This window comes from Embiotoca jacksoni, unplaced genomic scaffold (assembly GCF_022577435.1).
Source record: "Embiotoca jacksoni isolate LCO1_2020_lvr unplaced genomic scaffold, fEmbJac1.0.p SCAF_9, whole genome shotgun sequence".
Taxonomy (NCBI): Eukaryota; Metazoa; Chordata; class Actinopteri; family Embiotocidae; genus Embiotoca; species Embiotoca jacksoni.
The window spans coordinates 13,567,219-13,585,138 of record NW_027185447.1 but is presented as its reverse complement, the minus strand read 5'-3'; the positions used below and the strand labels follow the sequence as shown (position 1 = coordinate 13,585,138).

Here is a 17,920-nt window from a genome sequence, read left to right as displayed (position 1 = left end):
GTAAATATATGTCGGCTAAGTCACTCTACTTATGAGTATTTATCACCATCTACTGGTCAGAAAAGGAAAAGTCAACCTATGCAGAGAACTGTGCTGGCTGGAGGTTGGCTTGTGATCATTAAACATTGACAAGAGGTGAATAGATTTACGACGTCAACAGTTACTGTTGGGAGGAAAAAAGGCTGTGAACTGAGTGGACAACATTCCTAAAGTGTGACAGTGCCGGGAAACATTATCCTTCTGTAAACTTCTCTCCTATTTTCAAATGGCCACTTCCCTCAAGAAAAAAAAAAAAAAGGAATCAAAGGCAATTTCGGTAGATGACAGTTCAACAACAGACTATGAATTATGTGCACGTGTTTGCATTTGACCATTCAATAATGCCACAAACTCAACTTTTTTTTTTTCAGAATTTTATTCTTGAAATTATTTTATAAAATCTCATTTACGTTTCTTCATTTCATTTCTCTTCATGTATATTCACCAATTAACAATTTTGGCTATTTTCCCTTTCCACCCCACGTGTGCCCACATATTGGTTGTAAAGGTCCATACCCCTTCACATACACATTGTGCGATGATCCTCAGTGCCAAGGTGGGTAAGAGGGGGAGGGGGGGGAGGAAGGGGGAGAGGTATGGAGGGTTATGGGGGAGGGGGAGGGGGGTACGTGGGTATGGGCCTTGTACAGAGCATGCCAAGAAAAAGGTCAGGGAAACAGGGAATGGTAAAGAGGCTGCCTAACTACACCACCACTGTTAATATCAGAAAGATAACCATGCGAAGAGGTAAAGGGAGAATTGACTTCCACAATGACTTGAGTGTGTTCGGTGTGGGTTAAACCAATCATGTAAAAATGGCTCGATGTATTCCATGACTTTTGTTTTCCCCATATCTGCTGATGAATTAGATATTCACCAATGACGCGTCAGCTTCTCGCTAAAACATTAAAACAGTGCCCACAAACTTAGCAGCAGCCCTGAAGACTGTTTAGCCCTTTGTAGTGACCTACACAAGTGATCAGTCCACTGTTTTCAAGTCAAATCCACTTCCCATCGTGTGTGAGTAGGTATCTATGTTGATGGTTTTCTTTCCAGGCTTCTTAAAAAGGCCAACATCCACAGACGCAAGGCTAAACTTTAGCAAAATCACAGATTTATGTTACATCAACTGTACATCCAGGTAAGCCACAGGATTTAGTTTTCTCTGCTCGAGTAAGATATTTGTTCTTCATTTGGCAATATGATCACTCTTGCAACATGGCTCAATACTTCTGAAAGTCGTCTTTGTTGCTGGTATGATTTGCGAAAAGAGTACGTGAAATATATCTATGATAAATATTCAAAGTATTTAGAAAGGCTTCGGTAGATGGAAACAACAAAATTGCACACCTCCCCTGAGGTCACTTGAAAGACATTTTTTTGATAGCCAAGTTAGCTGAAGTTGACCCACGAACATCTTTCCTAGAACTGTTAAACTACATCCAGTTGGTATCAAAACATCCCTTATTTGTGTTTTGATTGACATAATAAAGACACAAATTTTAGGTTTGAAAGGAAGGAATGAATAGAAGTGAGAAAGAGATCACACATCACTTTCTGAACCCAATGTGTGTTTAGGTAATATGTATAAGCAAAAAATAAATATATACCAAATTTAACTTCCAAGCCAAACATGGTTATTACAACAACAAAAAATAACCCTTATGTGGGTGTACAGTGTGTGAACTGATGCTTCATTCTGGTAATGTACACGGTAGGTATGTTCTGTCATAAAAACCCACCCATAATCTTGTGTGCACTTTTAGAGTACTGGATTTAGTTCATGTAGCCCAGTAAACACGTTAATGTTCAACCGACAGGCTGGTAAAACACCAAACAGGGTAAATGACAACATCAAAAACTTAAACACTCTTGGATAAGACAGCTGAATGTGCTTAAGGCATTTCGAGGTTATTTCTGACAGAACGTGAAGGCTTTGAGTAGCCTAAAGTAGTCTGTCAAAAAAAACCATGCTTTTCTGTTTAATGAAATGCGATTTAAAACTAGCCCTTGGTTACCCATTAACTGTAATATACATTACTTCTCTTTACATGGAGAGTAAAATTGTAATCACTTAAAGTAACAACTTCAAAGCCCTCTGCTTAAAAATGTAAGCAGATTATATTTAGCCACAATTATTGTCCCTTTGAAGTTAACTAATCAACGAGTTTAATGACATTTCCACGGCAAAGAGCAGCGAGTTGTTTGAGGAAACTCATGCTAACCACGTGCACCAAATCAGCCCCGAATCAAACACCTTAAACTGGATTTTACATCGGCCTGAACTGCAGGCTGGATGTCAGATAGCATCTAACGTGCCTTTGCCCCTCCCACCCCCCCCTATACACACACACACACACGTAGGACTTAGACAGAGGGGGCTTTCAGTGTCTTAAAATGTGTCAATAACTATAACTAGCTGAGAAATTCACTTACAATTAAATTACGCCAAACTTGCAGTCGATGTGCTGTACATGTAGGTGGACTTGATAGAAATCCCTGACATACAGTGTAATAGCCATTGAGATTGATAACTACTTCATTTTCAAAACTGCAAACGGCGCAGCATCGACTCTACTCATTTTTCAGCCCCGAGTCTGTGACAGTGTTGTACTGAACTGCGACATGTTGTAAGTGGTGTCTCTCTCAGAGACAACTTGCAGCACAATGTGATCCAATAAACTGTCATAAAACAGACTCAAAATTACCCAAACACTCCTTTCTGACCGTTTCCAAAAGATGTATCGGTTTAAAGATCCCCTCCTGACATGTTTTAAGATGCATATCAAATACTTTGTCTCGCATTTAACATTTTTCATCCAAAAAAAATGTAATCATCCTAAAAATTAAATCTACTCCTTCTCCCTCATTAGGAGATGACGATCTATGAAATGCAAATTCATGTCTTTCTAAAGTTTAACCGCTGGACACAAGAATTCTCGTTTCACTGTAAAGTATTTTCTCTGTTTACGTGCAGAGGTTTCAAGTTTCCACATCATAGTTGTGCAAGTTTAATTGGACCAGGATTGGCCTCAGGACTATTTGTGATGTCACGAATCACGCTCGTAGGCCCACCCCTTAAATTCAGAGAAACTTTGCAGTTTCTGCAGATGATTGGGAAAACAGGCTTCTAGTTTTAAACTCTACATCTTTTGTTTCAAATTCTACATCATTCTGCACAATAACGCTCAAACAGTTAACTGTAGGAACAAGATGTTTGAGTGGAGGGGAACTATAAGCTTTAAAGTATTTGTTGCGGGGCTATTGTACTGAATTGCACTAGTATTTACAGGTGTTCCGGGTTTAGTGTCCTTCACCTGCACAAACACAAACTGTAGCCAGCTGGGAGACAGAAAACCTTGTGAATTTTCAGTCAGATGACAAAGCCCGGGATTATCTCACAAAATAAATAACTCCTCCTCTAAAAGTGACTGAATCAGTTGAGTGTAAGAGAGGAAGGTTTCTATTCAGCTGAAACGCAAGTTGCAAATCAGAGAAGAATAATGTAATAAATTCAGTAATGCAAGGTTTTTAAGGGCTAGTTTGAAACCGCAATGTCAAACTGGGCGTATAAGCGGAAGCCGTTTGAGGTAGACAGAAACCATGTTAAGAGCATATACTTTCATACTGCCTAAAGCCAATCGATAGGCTCGTGCGTTGTCAAAGAACCGTAATCACTCTATATGTGGCCCAGCGTGAGACTTCCTGTGACCCCACCCGAGACCGACGGAGAACCACCGATCTGGTGAGGGGCCACTACAACATCGTGAACCATGAAGGCATAAGGACTGGAATGAAAGGGGAATGGGGGGCTTGGAACTGACACAACTACCAAAAAAAGAAATCAACGGCACGTCTTCAATGTCTCAAGTCAACAGCAGCATTTAAACCTCGGTCATATAACCAGAAACAATTGAGGGTTAATTTACAAGGCATAATCTTTTAAATAGAATATATGGCATCTGACCATTGTCTCAATATGTCCCTTTGAGATTTCCCCCACCCCACACCCACATAAGTTTATATACCCAATGCCAAACCACATGCCCATTTAACAGTCTCACATTGTTCTAGAGAATAGAGATTAAAAATATATACTATTGACTTATTGACTTCCAGTGTATGTTTTCTCTTTTTCCCTACATTTTTTCAAGTTTAAAAAGAACCTCTTTATCACAATGCAAGCTCGGAGGTCTTTTCTACACACACGCACCACACGCACACGCGCGCGCGCACACACACACACACACACACACATATATACACTGTGTATATATATTTATATATATATCAGAGGAATTTTTAGCTGAGAAGTTAGGCAAAGTATATATATGTTCATTTGGACAGAATTCATTCAAAATGAGAAGGAATTAAACTCTTTTCTCCAGGTTCCCGTTTGAGGAGAGCAAAATTTGAGGAATTTGGGAAGCGCTACAACATCACATGACTACTCAAGAGCAGGTAGCAAGGTAAAAGGAAGAAGAAATAGATAAAAGGCCTGAACTTGTACAAGGCAGAGAGATGGGCAGACGAGATGGCTCTCTGGTGGCATGTGCATTCCATGGCCCTACTGACAGCAAGAGAAAATGTACAAAGTTCAAGAGAGGGTTGGCGAAAAGACCATCAGATAAAGGGGATACTGAATGAGTTGTTTAAGCCGGAAGAAAGCTAAAGCAATGTTGCAAGACTACATTGCAGGTTAAGGGAGGGGACTAGAAGGGAGGAACAAATGAAATCCTGTCTGCCTGATTCATCGGTACACCAGGTGAGATATGGTGCCAGATTTAAAGTTGAGCTGATGGTTGGGCACAAAGCTGTGCTGAGGATTCTTTCGCGTGCACACATCCTTTGCATACAAGCCCATGCATGAGTCACATGACACCTTAGAGCAGTTCACACAGGTGTGTGATGCACCTGGCTTGTTGCAAAATCCGCATCGCGATCCTCCCATGCTTATTCGCTCACTGCTGCCGCCCTTTGGTGTTGTCAAGGCAACAGACTTGCTTGGAAACAGCTTAGTGGACATGAGGGGTTTCTCCATCATCTGGGGGTGAGGGTGGGGATGAGAATGCGAGTGAGTCAGCGTGAGCGGGTGCGGATGGAGATGGGAGTGGGAATGAGTATTAGAGTAGACGGAGAGCTTTTCTTTGACAGGAATATATCCATCAAGGGGTCGTGGAGATTTGGGGTGGTAGTCCTGGAGGCCACAGCAAGGGGAGGGGTCCACGTCATGGCAGGCCGAACAAAGGATCATGTCACACCTCTGGCAGGAGGTCATTGTGGTGCAGCCGAGCCCACAACCCTGACACTTCACACTACCGTGAGCTTTGAGCAGCCACCCATCCCTGCCATCCCTAGGCTCTCTGGATGGAGGTCGAGATGGGGTTTGCCTTCCTCCTGTCCCAGAACCCCCCCTCTCTGTGTACAAGTCAATCTCATCCAAGGACGATAGATGGTAGGATGTGTAGGGATCAGCTGGGGGAGGTGACTGAATTGGGAAGAAATCTGCAACAGGGCTGTAGGAAGGTGGAGCTGCCACAGAGAAAAGAGATGCTGAAGTGCTGGGCCTGATGATCTCATCCTTCATATCCTCCTCTGCATCCACAAACAGAGGCTCCTTCCTTAGACTCAATGAGGCCTTCAAAACAGGTTTGCTGAGCGCTGGGTGCCAGTGGCCCGCCCCATCTGTAACATCCACAGACTTAGATGGCCGGCTACCTCGCCTCAGGTGGTGGCCATGAGGCCTCTCTATATCAAACGGTCGCACAGACAGACGAGCTATATCTGCCCCGAGGCTGTCGCGTCTGCGGAGCGCCTCAGCACAGCCAGCTGCATCATCTCTGCAACCTCTGCGGAGTTCCAGGGCCTCCAGCTCTGAGGCGGAGCCACGGGCCAGAGCCACTACCTCTCCCAGAAGACGACACTCCGCCTGGGCCAGGAAGAGCTCAAACGCCAACTGGCGGAGATGATTTACGCCTCCGGTGTGCTCCTGCAAATGGAACTGCGAATCATGGTCACAGGCATAGCCAATGATGCGCAGTAGAGATCGGAGTTCAGCATCCGAAATGGCAGACTGCAGATTGTAGACGTATGGGCCAGTAAAGGTCTGAAAGAGAAACAAGTAATCAGCATTAGTCTGTAATTTAATCTGGTTGACATGACAAAGCTAAAATTTGAAACAAAAATGATTCCATGTAATTATTCCTCTGATATCACAGTGATTTATTTTAGAACACAATAAAAAATCAATAGCAGCACAAGCTACGACCTACAAAATGACCATAAAGTTGAAGGACCACCTCTCTTAGGGATCTTCATTCTTAATTAATATGAACTATACAAGATAACTAGTTTGAAACTGAAAAAAAAAAAAAAAAAAAACATTTTGTTTACCAAAACTCACTGAGAAAGTGACACTAGAAGCTGATCATTAGTTTTTTTTTGTAACCAGTGTCTCAGTCACCACATTTCTGCCGTCAGTTTTAAGTCACAATAACAAGATAAAGCTGTGAATAAACAAAACTCACCTTTATACATCTAAACTCCTTCTTCCAGGGGAAGAGTAAGAGGTTGGTGCAGATGGTTTCCAGGGTTTGGAAAGCTCTCTCCAGGCTCCTGAGGTTTACCCCTCTCTGGCAACGGAGAGAGTTCTCCACCACCTCGTAGAAACGCACCATGCGGAATCGTTGTCCTGGATCTGGCTGGTAGGCTCCTAGCAGAGCAGTGGCTGTGGAGAGTAGGGCCTCACTGTCCTTGTGTCTGCTTTTGTCCCCTTCTGGTGCAGTTCTGATCCCTATGTAGTCATCTTCCTCCTCAAGACGCCTCTCCAGTGCCGTCACGTATCTCCGAAACAGATCCTCTTTTAACTTGGCATCCATTTTGGGCAGCAGACTATCAGTCAGCTGTTACACTTTTCTGAGAGAGCCTCACCCCTTTTAGCACACCCTGCGCCAGGATGATACATTTACGCACCATTTTCGGTCACCATCATTCACTGTAAACACTGGCACACGTTCAACGTTAATGTCTTGCAGAGGTGGAACAGCAGTGAAACTTGGGATCCACTCAGCAGAGCATCCTTTAACCAACCGATGCGGTTGTCTGGTGCTTTCAGTTGGCGTAGCTGGGCTGCAGCCTGTAGGGACGCCTTCGCACGGGCATCGCTGGTATCGGTTCAAAGCCTAACTTGTTTCCAGACAAACAGGCCTATGTCACGCAAGATGAAGTCAGGAAGAGCTTTTCCTTCACGCTCTGTTAATACACAGTTGTATCTATTCCATTCCTTGGTTGAAGCATGCGTAGAGTTCAAGGTCACTCATCCAGAAGACACACTAGTGATCGTTTGAGTCTTCTCAGCCATCTCCGAGCTGTGAGGACACAGGAGAGCATTAGAAGAAAAAAAATAAATAAATTCTCTCAGGTCACACACACACAAATAAAGAAGGAAACTTATACGTTCATATTTAGCTATTCAGTGTTTGTTTGGTCCATAAGGAAACGCATTTCATCACTGGGAGCATTTTGAAAATCTGATGCTTCAGTTAAGAGGGAAGGTGTACAAGCATAACTACACTGAGTATCTCTGAGTGGGATGATGCAAGGCTGCATTGTGTGGGTTATTCATGTCAATCATACAGCTAAAGGATTGTACTGGTAGACTATTGTCATGACGTACACAACTAAAAAAAAATGGACTATGGGAATTTTAGCGTAGATAATCACGACTGAGGCTCACTATTGTTGGATGCGTCCTTTTAGTCAACATTTTTTTTTTGCAGGTTTTGTGCGATATCATTTTACATCCCCACTGTAAAAAAGCATCCTCATTGCACGAATAGGCTTTTGAAGAGGGGGGTGCTTTTCACGGCAAGACAGTCTGCCAGATTACGCACCCCCTGGTATATTATACTAGGAAAATGTCTCATTCGTGAATATGAGGTTCTGTCGTATAACAAGAGCATCTATCCTAACTAAACCCTAAAAGGTATTTAAGGATTGAATGAATAACAAACATTTTATGTGGGGAGGGGAGGTGGGGGGGGGGGGGGGGGGGTAGTAGTAGTATTTTGGGGTCAAGCCACCTCCTGCTATCTTCAACTTTGAACAAGAAAAGCACCTTTCCTCATCCCAGCATCAAAACCTTTATCAAAAGACAGAATATAATATAAAAACAGGTATTTATTTTCTGTTTGACGACAGAGGTGAATAATACACAGAACCCGTAGTGAGCGGTATCAGCTCTGCTTACATGTGAAGTAGTGTTCACCTCGCTTTAATTAGCTCCAACTCAGAAAGATTAAAAAAAACAGGCACATAAACGCTCCTAAAGTCTCCTTACGGAGGACTGACCCGCGGCAGAGAAAGGACTTTGCTCGTTGTTTCCTGTGCGAGCTGGCCGGCCGGCGATCCTCGTTTCCTCCCGAACAGCATTAGCGACCTGCCGCTTAGCGAGTTAGCAGGCAACAACAACCCCCCCTTTCTTTTTTTTTTTTAGCCTGCAACATATCCGTGCCTTACTATTGCGCATCAACTCCCAGCAGAACCAGTACGTCGCGACTAATGTTGACAAAGACTCCTCCGGCAGCTCATACGCATTGATTCTTCATGACTCTTGAACCCGACGCTGTCCCGGGTCCGGTCCGGTCCGGTCCGGGCCCCCGTGAAGCCGAGCAGTGAACGCCCATTTCGGCGCAGCTGGCTAGCTAAAAGAATGGCTTTTAATTAGCAGGGCGTTTCATCGTTACGCGCAAAAACGCCGGATTTAATCATCTGCGTTAAATACAGTCGTTACGTCACGGCCCTCGTATGACCGGATGCTATTCCGGCCCCCGCCGAGAGAGACCACGCCGTTTTTCTGAACAGAAAACACACCACCAAAGCGAAGATCTTACCTTTCACCGTCTGCTAGCCACGGCCAGCTACGCCTCCTCAGCTGTTGGAAATTCCCATCGTCCCAGCGCGCATGCGCGCCGTCCTGACAGTTCATCGGCATTAGGGGCCCACGTGCTGAGGAAGAGGGGACGGAGGCAGCCCCGGCAGCCTTCAGGATGTGCGCGTTACATTAATGTAGTGTTTTGTTTTGTTTTGTTTTTTTTTTATTGAAAGAGGAATACCAGCGCATGTATGCAGTTAATCTCCAGTAACAATTAAACATATTGTCATACATTCAACAACGATAACGTCCAGCAAAATAACCGATTTCAGAAACTATTTTTGCAATTTAGTAAACATTGCCATTTTTACAAACAAAATGCGTTCTCCATTGAATGGAAAAAAAAAATAAGCAGAATTATTATTATTTTTTTTTATTTATTTTTTTTTAAATCACGAGTTGCTCCTCTATATGATTTCTCTGCTTTAAACACCGCCTGCATTAGTAAACAAAGTTGAACGTGTTGAACGCAGTTCACGCGCAGTGAGTGACGTTCCGTACGTGTTGTCGTTTGTTGTGACTCCGCCCTCGTGCTTAAAAAAAAAAAAAAAGAAAAAGAACCAGAACCCGGTGACGTCGTTAAGGGAACGGTTGGTGCTGGTGGGGGACTGACTCAGTGGAGAGGAGAGAAAAAAAAGAAATGGCGATGCTCGGAGGTTTCAGCGCCGCACAGCACAAGAAAAACGTCTCTGACGGGAGCAGCGACGTGTCCGAATTCGTCTGTCCGGTTTGCCTTGAGATTTTCGAGAGTCCCGTAACGACACAATGCGGCCATACGTGAGTATTTTTGTCTTGATTTTTTTTTTTTTTTTGTCGATCTCCCTCCCCCTAACCCACGTCCACCACGAACGATGCAGCGGTACGAGGTAAACACAAAAGAAGGGAAAGGCTTGATTGTGAACACGTCGCGGCACCAGAGTCGCAAAACTTCCGAGTGTGCGTTTGTCTGCTTGTGCTGCGACCCTGCAATTTTATTCTGCACGTATGATTATTTGGCAAAAAAAACAAAACAATTCCAGCTGGCTAAATCAGTTTCAGTTTTGTTTACATCAAAGAAGAGGCCTCACTTGGGAGTTGTAGTTTGGATCCCCATTGCCTCCACGCGTAAAACTACTTTAAAGGACTACAAGTCCCTGCGTCTTCTTGAGAGGAGGGGGGGGGGGGGGTACTTTCCATCTGATTTACAGGAAGCATCACTCAGGAGCAAAATAGGAATGTTCCAGCACACGACAACATCTGTTTTCTTATCTCCGACAATGTATTTTATGGTAACCGGGCGCCTAATTAAAACTGATAGTTTCAGGGGCTTGTTCCTCTTTTCTTGACTGCTGTCACATCCCTTCACCCATCTCTTGCCAGGTTCTGCCAGAGTTGTTTGCAGGAATGTTTGCGTCCACAGAAGCCTGTATGTGCTGTATGTCGGGCCACTCTGGGCCACTGGACTAAAGCTGTTGATCTAGAGGCACTCATCCAATCATCAGTGGCAGCTTGCAAGGGATGTAGAGTTCAGGTAGGTTTTTTGGGTTTTTTTTTTTTATCAAGTTGCATCAGATAAACTAACTTGGAAACATGCAAGCGCTAAGACGCATCAACTCATTGCGCAGGGCAAACATGGAGGCTGACGATGAAATAATTACACATGCACGATCTGTGGTCTTTTATATTCGGACGGTAGCGGGGGTTCGAATTGCGAAGACAAGACCACCTTTGTCAGTTTTGGTCACGTATTAGTAGTGACTGATCTGTGCTGTCTTTCAAGGTTGGCCTTTCTCAGATGAGAAGCCACACAGCTGCCTGTTCAAAATACCAGGAGTATATTGAAGAAGGAGTGAGAACTACTGCCCAGAGCCAGCCTGCCATCATCAGGTGAGAGACAATAAGACACAGCAGGACACGCATTCGTTACTCCGCAGGTTCAAACGCAGAGGCCAATCAAATACATGCACGCTTGCATTTCTGGTCAAACTCTTTGGAACATAAATGCCATATTTTGGACTGTTAGTTTCGCTTTCATTGTGACAACTTTCAAGAGTTGTAAAATCCTGTCTTATCGTATTTTATAAACTGCTGGCAATGTTTTGGTGTCAGGTGGGCCTTCACACTCACGGACCTTTTGGTTTTCCTTTGGTTTGTGGAGGGCTTAGGTGCTGTAGTAGTAGTAGTGGTGGTGGTGGTGGTAGGCAGTTACTTGACTAAAAATTATGCATTTTCACATGATTTTGCGACTATTAAAAATGACAATATTTAATTATAAAACCCAATGTGTGCCATAAAAAAAACACAAAACATTAGTAAAATGGGTCTCTCTCTCGACCACATACTCGCTACATACAATCTATGTATCCTCATGTTTGTTTTTTGTTTTTTTCAGATTATTTGGCTATGGCACTGTGAAAAGCCATTTGGGCGCTCCGCTTAAGTTTCATAATTGTAAAACCCCAGGATCTATTAATGTATTCCTTCCTGGATCGTATTTCAAATATCACTGATCTCAACAACTATCCGTCCCCACCAACACAGCTGCTAGCATTTTTTTTTTTTAAAGATACAGGGCTGTTTTCAATCGTGATGCTTCACACTATCAAAAATGAACCATTACATTGTTGTTGTTGTTTTTTTTACAAAAAGTAGAGGTGAATTTTTGTGGCCACTATGTAGCACATACTGAATGTAGTGCATACATTTTACACCTACAATTAGAGATACGTTTACACGAGGGAGGTATTGTGTGGTGCACTAACGGGAGCAAATAGAGATTGAAATCTGATGCAGCTGAGGACTTTGCTGTTCTTTCAGTTCTACTGTATTAACAGGATAAAGGGGGGGGATTGTATTACAAAGTATGAACAAGTACCTTAAAGGAAGATTCTGGTAATGTATTATTTATTTATACGTCGGTATTATGTAAAACATGTACAAGGCCACGGACACTGTGTCTGGTGTGGCCAGGGAAATGTAAGCTTTAAACTGTTTGGTTTTGTTTTTTTCAAACATTAGCATGTTGACTCATCGTATCCCCCGATCAACCTGTAGTAACACTTAGCTTCAATTACACCATAACATAATGTTGTGGAGTTGTGATATGGTGGGTGTGTTCTGTGAAGTGCGTGCATTTCCTCTGCTGATAACATGACTTACATTTGCCACTGTGTTTCGACTTCATTTATAAAAGAGAGATATTTCCAGTGGAGTACACACAGGTGCACTCCGACAGTGTGGTGGTGGTGGTAGAGTGGTGAATTGTTGACCGTTACAACTACCTGCAGGGAAACCAGCCGGAACAACAACAATGACTCTAATGTTGTAAGATGTGAAATTGCTTCTTAAATTTAGATGATAAATTTGTCTGCTATTTGTAATGGGGGGTGGATATGACGACTAATCAGGAAGTGGCCTTTTGTCGTAGATTTTCATCCCAGTTAGATTAATTCAGAAAATATCACTTTACTGGAAATGCAGCCATTAAACCCATTAAAAGACGATTATTGTTTCACTCTTGTAGCTTCAGTCTCTGCACTTACATCATCAAAATATTAAACTGATATCAAACAAGTTGGTTTCTTTTTCCATCCGAAGTACAATATTCGTGTAGCTGAGAAACAAACCTTTTTGGAGAAAAACGTGTACGAATAATAAATCACTCGTGTGACGTGTTATTTCTGTTTCCTTCCCACAGTCCAGTGCCAAATCGCTACACCTTCACCTGCCCCTACTGCAACTGCCAGAACCTCGATCAGGACGGCCTGGTCGAACATTGCACTACCCAACATGCTCGAGATGCACGCCAAGTGGTAACAAATCCTCACTCTCATTCCTCTTAAGCCCCGTTCAGAACAAAAAAAATTCTAAATGAGACAAAACTGTTTGAGCGTTGCAAAGAAAGGTCGCAGCAGTGTGAACTGTCTCTACTCAGTGGGCAGTTTTAGAACGTTAAGGCATGATAGTTTGCGGGGGTTTTTTTTCCATGTTTGTAAGACGAGACACCACCTTGTCTAAATGACGTAAATGCTCCAGAAAAAGATGAGAGAAACGGACCGAACTGGGAAAATCTCTCTCTCGTTTTGTTTTTTTCTTCTTCTGTTTTTGTCGTTTCATTGCTACAAACACTGCAACTGTTAAAAGTAACTCACTATCACTATCCTTATTCATGTTTTAAGACACTACAAATTATATACAGCTACGAGAAATCCTGAAAACCCAGCAGTTACAATGGAAGTACAGAAAGTTGTTGCTGTGGACATGCTACATCGTCTCGTTGCTTTGGTGTAATCTGGCAGGTTTCAGAAGGTTAGAGACTGGCGATTTGCGAGTTTTAAATCATCTTGTCGTGAATCTTGTGACTGAACTACGGTTTAGGTTCTGCACACTTTTTCATTTAACGAAATGTTCGTGAATGTTTTATTCCTGTCACTTTTTCTAGGTGTGTCCTATCTGTGCCTCAATGCCTTGGGGGGACCCTAACTACAGGAGTGCTGACTTTTTCCAGCACCTGAAGATCAGACACACTTTCTCTTATGATACATTTGTTGTAAGTCAAGCTCTATTTGTTATCGTTAGTATCTTTTTATGTGAATAAATGATCAGTTCCACTTATTTTGTCTTTCTTGTCCCACTTGTGTCTCTGCAGGATTACTCCACAGATGAGCACACAATGATTCAGGAGGCTTTACAGCGCTCCCTTTTGGACAACTGAAGTGTGAGGAACAGTCCACCAGGAGGATATTTCATTGAAGTGAAGGGGAGATGGTGTTGAAAAGACAGAACAGCACTGTGTATCATCATTCATCTAGCATGAGGATGGTGGTACCGCATTACTATGGGTAATTATTTTCATAGGGAGCTGGTATTGTAACTATGAATCTATAGGTTTATTATTCAGAAAATAAATCATGCAATATGGTTAAAAAAAAACAACATATTGTACTCTTTTATTTAGGAGTGATACTGTGTTTCTGGTGTGATTATCTTCCCCCCCAGCTGAGTCTGTAGACTTGATAGTTTGTTGAGTATCTACTAAACTATGTTTGTTAAGCTGTTCGTTCATTAATGACATGGTGTCATTTAGCCAAAAACTTCCAAAGTTGTGATTTAAAATTCCCTGTTGTCAATACTTGATGTAATAAGAGGGTGTGACCACTAGGTGGCTAACTATTGCCAGCAAACGACAAACTTCACACAGTGAGGTCTTCACGTAATGGTAATGCTAATATATGATATTTTACTCAAGAGTGACTCTGCATGAGAAGGTTGGGTTTTTTTTGGTTTCGAGTAAGATGTTTCAGCAGATGGAAGCTCTGTCCTTTTTTTAATGCGGTTTCTGGGCAAATTGTGTGTGTGTGTGTGTGTGTGTGTGTGTGTGTATGTGTGTGTGTGTGTGTGTGTGTGTGTGCGTGTGTGTGTGTGTGTGTTCATTCTGTTTTCGGAGATCTACTGGAAAGAATAAATAATATGAGGGTCAAACAAAGCCAGAGATGGCCGTTTGCTTTATTGTAAAGTTTCTCCCTTATGTCTTTGTGCCTGCTGGTAGATCTTGTTTCTGACTTCCAAAATTCATAGGGCTAATAGTTCATCCAGTGAATAAAAAGATGCAAGTAGGCAAACATCAGCGTGTTAGAAATCGGTCCGTTTGGTTTTCATTTGGTGAGAATTTATTTTCATTTGTGTTGCCACAGGAGGGCAGTAGAGTTCTACCTTTCTCTGACCTTTCATGCCAGCAGCTGGCCCTCAACAGCTTTCCTGAGTCATAATTCAACACAGATTCCCTTCTAATAAATGGGCTTTACTTCGTGCGTTATTCTCCAGATTAGTATTTGACTTTTGGTTTTGTTCAACTCCAAAAAAAATGTAGAAAACTTAGGGGTTTTAGTAGATCTGTTTATCGTAATTGAAACACAACAACCACAACTTCACTTTCAGGCAGGTGATGAAGTGACATGAATTAAAAATCAAAATGTAACTTACTGTAGTGAGTTCCTCATGCCTGATGCGTTGGATGGTCTTTACTAAAACACTCCAGCTTGTTTTGGATTTTATATTTCTTCTTCACTTCAACAGTTCTGAAAAAAAAAACCCCAATCATAGTTATTATTTATATGCTTCCAAAACCTGACGGCACATGGAAATTCTATTTTTGATTTCTTTTTTTTTTCTTTTTTTTTTAACAGGATTGTTTTGTTTTAATTTTTAAGTGTGAATTGTGTCTGTTATTTTACATCAATGATGTTTTCCAACAACTTGTAATTGTTTCAGATCAACCACATACAGTAGTAGAAACCTTCACACATCTGCATTGCATTTGTCTTCTACCAACAGGTAAATAAAACTTCTTACATGCAGATGAAGTAGCTCTAAAGCAGAACCTTAATGCCTTTTCACCTCGTCTTTGGTTCCACTTAGATGTTCGTTTTTCTCTCCGGTAAAATGTGTAATAATTTTGTATATGTTTCTAATGTATAATGACCTTTTTTTTTTTTCTTTTTTTTTTTTCTTTCTCAATATATCTCTCATTCTCTTTTGTCAGCCCTACTGTCAGGGGGTGCTAAATCCTGATAAATTAAAGCTCTTTAATTATTTAAACCCTGGCCCCAGAAATCAGGCGCAGTGATTTATACCTGTGTGTATGAGACGTGTGGGGGAAGAAACAACACGCGCTGCTGATGGATGACCACAGTGTGTGTGTGTGTGTGTGTGTGTGTGTGTGTGTGTGTGTGTGCGCGCGTGCGTGCGTGCGTACAAGAGAGCAGTTAAAAGGAAACGTGCAGGGTGAATTGAAAACTGGATTTGCCAAGTTGTCACAATCAGGCAAGTGTTGAAAGGTGCGAGTTAGTGAAAAGCACTAATTGTGGAATATATTGAATGAGGCAAGCTTCCTACAAATCTCGTTGCATGTATTAGAAATCAGGGCAGCGTCATGTCATACCAACAATGATCTTGCACGGTGTTGTACGTGCCTCTGCACTAACATTATGATGAAACTCAGGCCCTTCGGTGTACATTGTCCACAGGGAGAGAAATCCCTCTCATCTCTATTCTTTCCTTTTGTGCCTCTTATATCTGTAATTACTGTAGCTAAATGATATTACGGTTTTACACCTAGCTCTGCAGAGAATCTCGCCCACCAAACTTCTTGATGTTGTCCCCCCTTTCTTATCTTTTCTTCTCTTTACCCTCCCCAATCAGGTTTTTGCTCCTGGCAGATAGAGGACTGATGTTAGCTGTGAGAGAACTAACGAGATACTCGAGTGCTTCTGGGCAGGAAGGAAGTCGAGCCGAAAAACATGGCAGAGAGAAGTCTTTCTTGTCTGTTTGGTGGCGCAGCTTAAAAGGGAGAGGGGGGCCAAGGTGGGGAATAAGAATAGGAAGAAAGAGAGGGGGGAAAAGGGAAGAGAAGTGAACACATTGTATAAAAATTTCATAAAGTTCAGCGCGTGGTTTCTTTGATGCGAGCGGTAGATAGTGTGTGCAGTCTGCAGGCTCTGTAGAGGCAGCAATTAATGCTACATGCGCCCAGAGGCGCACTGCGAGAGGCTGTGGGGACGGTGGCTTGTTTAAAAAGTGTGTCGTGCCATCACTCTACCCCAGACACCTCTCCACCGGTCTTTTGCTTTACAATGTATTGTAAACCTCCTCTTCCACCTTCTGTAAGTGATGAAGGCACTGTGGTTGAAACTCAGCTGAACTTTGTAGGTTCACGTTTCATGGTAGCGTGTAAACCGATTGTCCTCGAGACATTAGAACAGTCACAAGTGAGCACAGCACACGTCCAACACTTTTGTAATATTGTTAAGATGATACTTTTTTTGAGTCACTCTGAATCAAAGCCAAGCAGAGCACTCTCAGAAAAAGTAAGACTAGGTCCAAAAAGATTTTCTTCTCCCTGGTTTAGGCCATTTACACCGGTCCTACTGTGTATTTTTGCCCAAATGTTTGATCAGAGAGAAAGTGGAGGAATCAGGAAGACTAACTGATCACCCGATGCTTTCTGTGAGGGATCTAAAATAAAAAAGTGTATCTGTGATCTTAAAAGTAGTTTTGTAATAAGTGTAATACACTCCTGGGTGACAAGAGACGGGAACTCCTGAAATGCCTGGAAAGTTCTCTATCGGTCTAGTTTTGCTGAGGCAGGTATCTATGATGAGGTGTGGGGCGTGCGAGGAAGAGCACTGGGAGTTTGTTCACCGAAAAATTCCTCAAAGTCAGGAGAAACAGGAAGAGCGGGAATCCTGCCACCCGGGCGTGTGCAGCTCGGCGGGTCGGCCCTCTCAAATGTTTGAACACAAAGTGCCAGTGGGCTTCCCCGACATCAATACTGGTTCTACACCAACTCATCTTCCGCTTTTAAACTCTTTAACAACCGACCCCCTACCCCAGCCAGACACACACACACACACACACACGCATACACACTTCTTGTGTTGGTAGCCTAAGAGCATTCAGTCTTAACTTTGATTTTTATAAAGCCTGCAACCAACTTGGCCCTGCATCAGCGGAAGTGAAACTTGCACATCTCGTGTTTGCATCTATTTTTGTGCCCTTTAAACCCCGACTCCTGCCAATAGCTACTCGGAACTGTAAGGACAACGCAGTTTATCCTTTCTCTCGTCTTTCAAAGCACTACTGTACTTTTCTTAATGGTAGGGGAGAATTATTATTCGGTCTGTATTTTGAGAATACAAGCGAGGGACTTTGAATTCTTCTTGAATCTGCTGTACGTCCCTCTCTGAATGTGGCCGCAAAAGCATCGTAAAAGAAACAGTTTTCCGGGCCTCTCTAAAAGCTTGGAAAGTTCTCAAAATCACTTTCTGCAGAAATATTCTCCTGGAAGTGAAAATGAATATGAAACGCATGGATACAATTATCAGGAGAATTGCTAATCATTGCTTCCTCATTTATGTATTTGAAATCCGTACAGCCACTGTACTAATATTTGAAAGTTAATCCCTCTAAGGT

At 42.5% G+C, this 17,920-nt stretch overlaps 2 protein-coding genes across 4 annotated transcripts; one reads left to right on the top strand and one right to left on the bottom strand.

Moving 5' to 3' along the window:
* Positions 1-393: 393 nt before the first annotated feature.
* On the bottom strand, positions 394-9,007 carry spata2 (spermatogenesis associated 2). 3 transcript variants are annotated; one of them, XM_069140736.1, is made up of 3 exons: positions 8,931-9,007; positions 6,567-7,406; positions 394-6,145 (listed from the first exon to the last, which is right to left on the bottom strand). In XM_069140736.1, the coding sequence occupies exons 2-3, from the start codon at positions 6,915-6,917 to the stop codon at positions 4,790-4,792; spliced, it is 1,707 nt and encodes a 568-aa protein (XP_068996837.1). In that variant the 5' UTR covers positions 6,918-7,406; positions 8,931-9,007; the 3' UTR covers positions 394-4,789. The 3 variants fall into 3 exon arrangements, with proteins under 3 accessions (XP_068996837.1, XP_068996836.1, XP_068996838.1); XM_069140735.1 differs by lacking the exon at positions 8,931-9,007 and adding an exon at positions 8,389-8,924; XM_069140737.1 differs by lacking the exon at positions 8,931-9,007 and adding an exon at positions 8,288-8,373.
* Positions 9,008-9,499: 492 nt separating this feature from the next.
* On the top strand, positions 9,500-15,547 carry rnf114 (ring finger protein 114). Its single transcript, XM_069141068.1, has 6 exons — positions 9,500-9,748; positions 10,331-10,481; positions 10,731-10,837; positions 12,648-12,762; positions 13,392-13,499; positions 13,599-15,547. The coding sequence occupies exons 1-6, from the start codon at positions 9,612-9,614 to the stop codon at positions 13,662-13,664; spliced, it is 684 nt and encodes a 227-aa protein (XP_068997169.1). The 5' UTR covers positions 9,500-9,611; the 3' UTR covers positions 13,665-15,547.
* Positions 15,548-17,920: the final 2,373 nt, after the last annotated feature.